The sequence below is a fragment of the Salvia splendens genome, chromosome 1, assembly GCF_004379255.2.
Source record: "Salvia splendens isolate huo1 chromosome 1, SspV2, whole genome shotgun sequence".
Taxonomy (NCBI): domain Eukaryota; kingdom Viridiplantae; phylum Streptophyta; class Magnoliopsida; order Lamiales; family Lamiaceae; genus Salvia; species Salvia splendens.
The window spans coordinates 11,545,904-11,556,247 of NC_056032.1; the positions used below are offsets into that span (position 1 = coordinate 11,545,904).

The 10,344-nt window shown below is 37.4% G+C and overlaps 1 protein-coding gene across 1 annotated transcript; it reads right to left on the reverse strand.

Annotated features, from left to right (window-relative positions):
• Nucleotides 1-260: 260 nt before the first annotated feature.
• LOC121795120 lies at nucleotides 261-926 on the reverse strand. Its single transcript, XM_042193607.1, has one exon. It carries the CDS (start codon nucleotides 924-926, stop codon nucleotides 261-263), a length of 666 nt encoding a protein of 221 aa, XP_042049541.1.
• Between the last annotated feature and the right edge of the window lie 9,418 nt (nucleotides 927-10,344).

Below are 10,344 nucleotides of genomic sequence, written 5' to 3' on the forward strand. Positions count from 1 at the left end.
GTTGTCACTTATCGTGATCTCGCCTCTACCTACATCAATGAGACCTTTGCAAGTGGCTTGAAAATCTGTGTCGGAGATTAGAGGTACATTTTTGTCTACTTTCATATCAAGTATAATGAAGTCGGCAGGGAAAATGAAGTCATCTACCTTTACCAATACATCCTCTATCATACCCATTGTTTTGATTGCGGTGTTATCGGCCAACCTTATGATCACGCCCGATGTTTTGAGTGGCCCGATGTTTAGCTTCTCGTAGTACTTCAGTGGCATGATTTTATACGTGCTCCTAAATCGCAAAGGGCCTTGTTCACCTTGCCTTGTCCAATTGAGCACCTAATGATGAACTGGTCGGGGTCTCTTTGCTTCACGGCCTTCTCCCTTTTTATGATCTCGCTGCAATGAAGAGGCAACTTGAGGTCGGCCTTGGGGAGCTTTTTCTTTTTCATCACGGCCTCCCTTAGTAGCTTAGCGTACCTAGGAATTTCCTGCAAAGAGTCGACGAGAGGGATGTTAGTATGGACTTTGCAGAACATGTTTAGGAAGTGCTTGAATTGCTCTTCAAGCTTGAACTTCTTCTTCGGCTGGAAAGGGACCACAATCCCATTGTGCCGCACGAGCTCCTGTTTGGCAGGTGCTACCAGTCCGCTGGGCGTCGGGCAGACTCCAAAATTTGTTCCGGAGATATTGACTTCATCCGTTTTCTGCTTTGCAACCCACTTCTTGTTTATGTCGGCTACTCGTGCTACTGCCTTTGCCTTATCCTCCTCAATCTTTTGTTGGACTTGGTCCATTTGATTCTCTATGTTGGTAACGGCGGTGGCAGTGGTGTTTATTCCGGCCTCGAGGTTGTTCAACCTTGCTTCAACGATCCCAATCTTGGTGTCATTGGTCTTCCTATCTTGCACTAGCACTTCTAAAATCTTCATAATCCCTTGGTCGTACTTTTCCTCCTTCTTTATGGGCTCAACTACCCCACATTTGCTCACATTAAATCCTGCTGGGGGTTGCAAGAAATTATTGTTAGAATAAGAAAGGTTGGGATGAGGACGGTTCCCATTATAATTTTTGAAATTACCGGCCCCTGACTAGGGCGATAATTATTGTTGTAAGGTTGATTGAGACCGCCTCCTTGTTGAACATAGTTGACATCCTCAGTAGGAGCGGGAGGAGTGTCGGTATGGTGACCGCAATGACGGAGGTTGGTGGAACCGAATCCTCTCTTCTTGACGTGTCCATTTGGTCAACCCTGACTCTAAGCTCGACCAATTCCTTAGCAAAGGAACTCTCTTCGGCCTCTTCAATGGATGCTACCCTTAGTGAGTTATGTCATTCCTCCGACCACCCCCTGCTATTGGTGGCGAAATCCTCTATAACCGCCATGGCATCCGGTCCACTCTTCCGCAAAAATCCTCCATTGGCCTCTGAATCCAACCTAGCACAAATATTTTTGTTAAAACCATTATAGAGGATCCCTACCTGATGGTCAACGGTGAAACCGTGGTTGGGGTATTTGCGGAGGAGGCCTATGAAACGACTAACGGCCTCGTAAATGGGCTCGTCATGGCCTTGCATAAATTGAAAGATCTCTCTCTTGAGCTTTAGGATCGTGCCCGACGGATAGTACATGTCGAGGAAGGCTGCTACTTTATCCTTCCACGTGGAGACTTTCTCTGTGGGTAGACACTCAAACCACTCTTTAGCAGAATCAATTAATGAAAAAGGAAAAAGTCTTACCCTAATGGCGTTGTCGTCGACACCATTCAATTTCAGAGTGTTCGCCATCTCCACGAACTTCGAGAGGTTCCTGGTTGGCATCTTCTGTGGCCCTGCCTGGAAAAGGATATTGCTCAACCCTTTGTATAAGGGGCATTCGCAGTTCAAAATCGTTAGCATCTATACGAGGGTCTTCGGGAAAAGTAATCATATTCCCGTGATTAAACATATGCATCACGGGTACTATCTCTCTATTTTTCTTTTCCTGTTTCTCACGGGCAGTCTTTTCATCCATCAATTACTTCACTAAGATCTGCAGCTTCTCCAACTCAACTCTAGTCAAGTCCTCCATTGTGTTTCGGTCACTTCTTATTTTCCTACGTGTCCTTTCAAGTTCGAGATCGAGCTGCTCTAAGATGTTCTTCCAAGAACGCGTTCGCATATACAACCTGGAAGAGACAGAAACAAAAACAGAATAAAACAAAAAATGAAAAACAGAAAGCAATTAAATTCCAAAGTAGCAAATTCGTCCTTTTGAAGATATCAATCACGTAGTGAATGTTATCCCCAGCAACGGCGCCAAAAATTTGATGAACTTTTTATTAGCACTAAATAAACCTGCAAGTATATAGAGTATATACAGTATAGGTAAAGGACAGTACCCGGATATTGAACACAAGGAAAACGAACACAAATTGGCTATCTTCTACTAAGCTTCTTTCACTATTTCGAAAACCGAAAGATTTTGGAATTTTTGAAAATAAAAACAAGTACAAGCAAGTAAACAACTAATTGCAAGTAAATCACAGAGATAAAATATGAGAGATAACGGAATTCCAGTGATGTGCGTTCACAGTAATGGTTATACAAAGTCCTCACTCTCAATTAATAGTGTCGTTTTAAGGGAAGCTAATTGTAGTGTCTACTAAGCGGATCTAACTCGCCAACCTCCTCTCACGATTATGTAGCAAGTTATATTAAATCATCACAGAATGTGTCACTCAAACGTGAAGCATTATCCAATTACTTAGGGAAGAAATGATGTAAGAACAAAACGGAATTGTACAACCAAAGTAGTTACTAACACATCCCTAGAATCCTATGAGTTTAGTTACACATGGTAGAATAATCTAAAAGCATAGATTGTAGAGAAAACAAAAAGAACATAAGAACTAAAACAACAAAACTCAAAGGATGAATTCCTTGTAGCCTTATATTCTCTTGATTCATTCTTCAACCCCTTGCACTATGAAGAACTCTCAAATTTATGCTCTGGAATTAATTGAAAAAAAGAAGATCCTTATTGAAGAGGTTTGATGGGGTATATATAGCTGTAAAATCGTCCATCAGTAAATAAGGCAAAAAGTGGTTAAGTTTGGTAAATCTTGAGGAGAAAGTAGGTCAAATCTGTGCGTGGCGTTTTCCCAGCGGGCCGCTGCACCTTGGCCAGCGGTCCTTGTGGGTTGATCCGTAGCCTCTGCCTCTTGGATAGCGGTCGCTACACTATGTTGCAGCGGTCGCTGTACATAATCCCGTAGCTTCTGGATCTCTTGGAACGGTCGTTGTGCACACCTCAGCGGTCGCTGGGTGTGTTCCTCGTTTCAGCACAACTTTCTCGGAGCGGACCGCTACTGGCTCAGCGGTCGTTGGCCGTCAGCAGCCGCTGTATGGGTTGCAGCGGACCGTTGGGCGTCTTGAAAGCTCCAGATTTCCAACTTCGACTTTAAGCTTTCTTTTTAGGCTCAAATATGCACATTTCTCACAAAATACCAAAATAAATAAAACATACAAAATATGGGCATGAATTGTGATTTTGACATTAAAAACGGACCAAATAAAGGCTTTAAAACAGTACAAAATCCGAGCGTATCATCCGCTTTGGGAATGTTGTGCATGAAAAGAGGAACACGCCCAGCGATCGCTGGAGTGTGCATAGCGACTGCTCAGAATGATCCAGAAGCTACAGGACGATCTCCAGCGACCGCTGGAACAAAGTGCAGCGACCGCTGTTCGAGAGGCAGAGGCTACGGATCAACCCACAGCGACCGCTGGCAATGGTGCAGCTGCCCACTGGGAAAATGCGGCGCACGATTTTGCCCTACTTTCTCTCCAAGATTTACCATACTTAGCCACATTTTTCCTATTCTAATGGGGATCGAAATTATGGCTATAAATACCCCCTCAAACCTCTTCAACAGGAGAGCAATCTTCTGCAAAATAATTCCAGAGCATAACTTTGAGAGTTCTTCTATGTGTAAGGGGTTGAAGAAAGAATGAAGAGTAGATCAAGGCTACAAGGATTCAACCTTTGGGTTTTATTGCTTTAGTTCTTATGTTCTTTTTGTTTTCCCTACAATCTATGTAACTAAACTCATAGTATTCTAGGGATGTGTTAGTAACGACTTTGGTTATACAATTCCGTTTTGCTATTTAATATCCATTTTATTTTTACATCGTTTCTTCCCTAAGTAGTTGGATAATGCTTCACGTTTGAGTGACACATTCTGTGATGATTTAATATAACTTGCTACATAATCTTGAGAGGAGGTTGGTGAGTTAGATCCACTTAGTAGACACTACAATTAGCTTCCCTTAAAACTGCACTGTTAATTGAGAGTGAGGACTTTTCCTTAGGAGCTTTTAGGAGTTACGGATCTAGGATTGACAACCCTAATGTTAGTAATCTGCGTTTGTATCGCATGAGCATAAATTAGGCGACTCGTCCTACTGAAGTAAGAATTGTGTTAGGGTATTGTAGTAGGAATTTGTATAATCATAACTGTGAACGCACATCCCTGGAATTCTCTTATCTCTCATATTTTATCTCTGTGATTTACTTGCAATTAGTTTTTTACTTGTTTTTACTTGTTTTTATTTTCAAAAATTCCAAAATCTTTCAGTTTTCCAGATAGTGAAAGATGTTTAGTAGAAGGTAGTCAATCTGTGATTGTTTTTCTTTTAGCTATACTAGATCTACCTTGTATACTTGCAGGTAGTTTTTAGTGCTAATAAAAAGTGCATCATCTCCTTTCGTGGATATCTGGTAAAATCAAGAGATCCCTACGGTCTCTTGGATGGTATTGTATTATGAACCTTATCTCTTCTTGTTGGTTCAATGTTTTTCCTGGACTCTTTGAATTCTTCCACTGTGCTTCTATCTTTTTGTGTTTTTTTCTTGGTTTTAATCTTTGGGAAATTTTACCCTAGAGAGCGTATCAAGAAGTCATCTGAAACTTTGGTGTTGCAATAGAGCTTAAGTCTTTTGATACGCTCGGATTTTGCACTATTTTAAGGATATTATTTGGTCCGTTTTGAGTGTCAAAGTTGCATTACATGTCTATTATTTGCATATTTTATCAATTTTGGTATTTTGACGTGTTTTGTGAGAAACGTGCAAAATAGAGCTAAAACAGCGCATAAAAAAGTCAAAATTCAGAAGCTGGAGCAGAAGGCATCCCAGCGGGCTGCTGGCGCATGCCAGCGGTCGCTGAAAACCACTCCAGAACGTTCTGACTCTCTCCAGCGGCCGCTGGGCCTGTTCGCGCAAGACAACATATGCTCAAACTCAATTTGCCGGCGATTCTAAAGTCCGATCAGGGGGCGCTATATACCATTCTCTTCCTCTTTGAAAGAGCTTCACATTAACACCTTGATCATCTCAATCAAAGTTATGTGGAGAAAGTTATGGTCATTCTACCAAATTTGGGAAAGCTGTCAAGTGCAGAATTTAGGCAGAAATTCAAGGAAGGAAATAAGACATTACCTTGTGAAGCCAAATCTTTTCCTTAACCTATGGGGCACAAAAATTCCATATTTACTATTACTTGGAGGAAACTTTTTACCAAATATAAATCCTTTTCAAGCCTATAAATACCTCATAACCTAATTCATAATATTCACCCTTCCATAGCCCCCAAATGGGGTGCCTCCAAGGCTCCTCCCTCTCCACTCCTTACCAAGGCTCCTTCCATAGTCTTCCATTCTTGGAGATTGAAGCAAGGCAAGAGGAGCATGAAGACTTCAAGATTCAACCTTGGGTTTTGTTTATTTATTTTATGTCTCGTACTTTAATTGTTGTTTTAGTTCATCTGTCTATGGATTGCTAAACAATAGAATTTTTGTGGTTTGATAGTAATTGACTTTTATGTTGTTCTTTTTATGTTTAATGTTCAGAACTCGTTGCACTTGTTATTTCCTGAGCTTTTGTTCGACTAATTGGTCGTTACCTTGATTATTGTCAATCTTTGATCGGTGATAGCTTTGATTGGTTTATCTTATGTGTTCATACAATAATTGTGACATGAGTATTGATGCATGATAGGGAGAAATCGTGGTAAAACTTGAGTCGGATGAATGTAGAACTAATTAGAATAACCAAAAAGTTAGTGAAATCATTAACCTTGAATTCCTCTAATTGCTTGTCTATCTTCTTTATATGTTTTGTTTCTTTTACTTTATTTTTGTTTAGTTTCATTATTTAAAACCCAAACATCTGTTTCTCTAGATAGTATATGACGCTTAGTACATGATAGCCAGTGACAATTCTATTCCCTGAGTTCGATATCCTGGTACTGACCTTTAGCTATACTATTTCTGCCTTGTATACTTGCAAGTAGTTGTAGTGCTAAAAAATAGTGCATCAAGGTTTTGACGCCGTCGCCGAGGAATATTATTGCTTTAAGCTGATATTGTAGAAAGGTTGATAATACTAATTTAGAGTGTAACATTATTTTATTTTATTTTATTTTTAGAGGTACTTGAGGAGACCGAGGATCGCAACAATGGAGGTCTACCAATTTTTATTGATTTTCGTTTTTTCTTTAGAATTTTTTTCAATTTTTTTTAAAAATAATTATTTTTTTCTGTTAAGTTTATTTTCGTTAAAAAAAATTACTGGAGCAGCGAAAGAAGAACAGTGAGGACAAACCATCCTCAGCGGTCCGCTGGACTGCAGTCAGCAACCGCTATGGTAAGACAGACGCGACATTTTCATATAAGATATGTTTCCTCCTTCCTTCTTTCATTCTTTTTCTTTCTAACCCTAGCATCCACTTCCTCTCTCTCTTTAAATTCTATTTCTTCACATTATTCACACACTCACACTTCAAATTCACATCACTCAATTAAATTCTTTGGATTCTACCAAATTGTTTTTGTGCTCAACTGTCGACTAACGCAAGGTATGTTCTTCATGTAATTTCTGAGCTTTGATCTTGAATTCTTTCATTGAATGACTTTGTTGTTGGTATATATTTTGGTAGTTTAGATTGGAGTTTGATGGGGGTTGATATACTTGTGATAAATTGTTGGTGAATTTGTGAGTTGGATTTTTTTGGAATCAATCAAAATCAAAATCAAAATCTTCAAACTAAAGAACTTTTTATTATGTGTTTTGTTTGCTTTAGAGTTAAATAATTGCAACCTTCCATGTGGATCAACACTCGAAGTACTACATCTAACGCTGTATTCTTGCAGTATCGTTGTAATATTAGAGTTATTTTTATTAAATTTGTGTGATTTTGCACCTGGTATTTGAACTCGAAAATTACACATCAGCTGGATATTTAAGGACTGGATATTATAGATCTGTGTAGTTGTACCTGGTGCAACTTGAGCCACTTTGATTCTTTATTTTGTTCACTTTACTTTGTTTCTATTACTGCTTTTAATCGTATCTTGGAGTTACTAATCATCTACTTCATGTTTCAGGATAAGTTTCGATTTATATTGTAGTTTTAGACTTAGTCTCTGTATCAGATTTGTATTGTGAGGATTGATCACCTCACATTTGTTCTAGTTATACCCGGAGTATATCAAGCCTTCGGTTGATCTATATCTAACATTTATGATTCCCTTAGAAGTGTAAGCGGCGATTAAAACAATTCTGATCTCACAATCAAACTCAAAGGAATTGACAAGGGCCCGCACACGCGGTGGAGCATGTGTTTGATCTTACAATCACATGGAAGTACCTCTTTTTCTATTGCTTCAACATCATCTCCACAATCACATGGAGTACCTCTTTTTCTATTGCTTCAACCTCATCTCCAATAGTCATCTTCATTCTTCACTAACATACACATTCCCCATCACTACTAGCCCTGAGGCTCCATAATTCTCCCCTTTTTCTTATGCATATTAAAACTAAATACCTCATTCATACTACCAGCGCCCACAAACAAAGATACATACTAAGTACTAGGTAAAAAAAATGAAGCACAGGTCCCATGTACAAGAACTGACATATGTCTGCTGAGATGGAATCCAACATACATGCATTCTTACATACATAGATACTACTACTTTTTATATATGTGGCAATGTGTAGTGTATCATTTACCCATCACCACCAACACCTACTATTTTGCTAGATGCTTCATTCTTCAATCTCCATTTCTAATTTCTAAACAAATACTACTCCATATATTTGAATGAAACATGAATTGGGGGTCTGCCCCCATCCTACACATTGTTTCTAATGTAACTTGTAGTACTACTATGATTATGATGCTGCAGCTGTAAAACCAATGATATTGATATGTATTGAAACACAATAGAAAATCGACAATGTTTCAAATGTCGTATATGTAGTCTGTCTTGTTTCAGTGATACAGATATAGCAAGATATAGATTAAAACTGAGCATTTAATGGTGTTCAGTGACTTTGATTTAAAACATGAAAGCCCTATAGTTTTATGAAGGCCAGCACTGTTGCTTTATGTTATTGGCTCAATTCATTTCTCTTCTTGGACTTGGTTTATGAATTTGTCTCGTTTTATGTGTCAAGAATTGGACCACACTTTACCAGCTGAATTTCATTTCCCCCATTCTAGAGCTAATTCATCAGGGGCTGTTATGTAAAATCACCTTATAAATATAAAATTAACAATTAAAACAATGTGGAAAAATTACTCAAATCTGCATCACTGAATGGTGGAATTGGGGGTGTTATATTTGGGCTGCATCCACCCGTATCTATACATGGTTTAATTCTGACCATCCCATATCAAACTCACTGAACAGGTAAGTATATAATTACTCAAAAACAGAAGGTAAGAAGAAAAGGAATGGAGTATTTTTCTTTATAGTGCATGAACAACTACTAAGTAATCACACATTAATTTTAAAATGTATTAGGATGGGAGATTTACGAAAAGTTTTAAAGTAATGAAACTAAAAGGTAGTAGTGGTAAATAGAATTGAAACTTAATTAATTGTTTGAACTGTAAGGCCCCATTTTTTGTCATGATTCTTGCAGGGAAATTCGGATTTTTGGAATTTTAAAATCCTAATTTTGTTTGAATAATAAGAAAACAAGGAAAGTAATGTGATTTCTAAAATTAGGAAAAGTTAGTGGAAATTCTGGGATTCTGATTTGAAATATCTTCTTTTTAATTCTATCTATTTCTCTTCTCTATATCTTATACTGAATTTGTTCTTCCTCCTTCATATCTTTGCTGATTTTTTACCTCCGTCACCGATTTCTCCTTCATATCCCACCTCTACCGAGTTCTCTTCTCCCTTTCGATCTTTCAATTTCATGGTTATCTCCTAAAATTCTTGATTCACATTAACAAATTTATGGTTTGCTATATATGTAGTTTATATAATTCTTTCTTCAACCAAAGTTCTTCATGGATTTCTTTTTCTATTTTTCAATTCATGAACAAGTTGATAAAATTATCTAGTTTTGTGTTTGGAGTCTTTTTCTGTTTTCTACTTTTGAAACACATTGAGATACGTGATTTCCCAAATAAATTAGAAAGAATGATAAAGAACAATGTTGATTGCCTGATCTTCATTTTGGAGAAGCATATTTAGGCTTTGCAAACGGATTTGCTTCCAACGTTAACTTATAATCAAATTCTTTGGTCTCTTTTACAGACAAGATAATTGTTGATATCTTTCACACTACTTGAATCAACGCACTAGTTTGTATAGTTGAGCCCCCTTTATTTCAAGCTTATGCTTTGCTAGATAAACATCCATGTCGTATAAAATGATGAAAACTAAAACCCAATTAATAATACATTAATATTAGTAACATTGCTAACTAATTACTAATCATAAATTAAAACTAAATCTTAGCCATTAGATTAAGAGATCCGGTAGATGAAATAATGTCACATGGATTATATTTTAAATTAAAAAAATTATTAAATAAATTTGAAGGGTATCAATGTCAATTCTTATATGGTAGTTAAAATTAACCACTTTCTCTTTCCTCAAAATCATCTTAAAATTTTAAATTTACGTAAATCTCTCGATTTAAATTACTTTTTCGTAAAAAATATATCAAATTATAGGTAATTTCATTAGGATTCCAACGAAATCTTAATTGCATATGTTCCGACGATGATCGGATGATGAAATTTTATACTCCCCCTGTCTCATAAAAGATGTCTCACTTTCCTTTTTAGTTTGTGACAAACACGGATTTTGCATGTTTTTAAGGACTAGATTTGACTCGTTTTAAATGTCAATCATGTAATTATGTTCTTAAATTGCATATGTTATACATTAGGTATTTTTGATGTAGTTGTTGATAAATGATAGAAAAAGACAGAAAAATGTTCAAAAAGGCCAAGGTGCAGCAGCTTCAGTTCAAGCCTAGTTTCCCGTCAGTTTTGA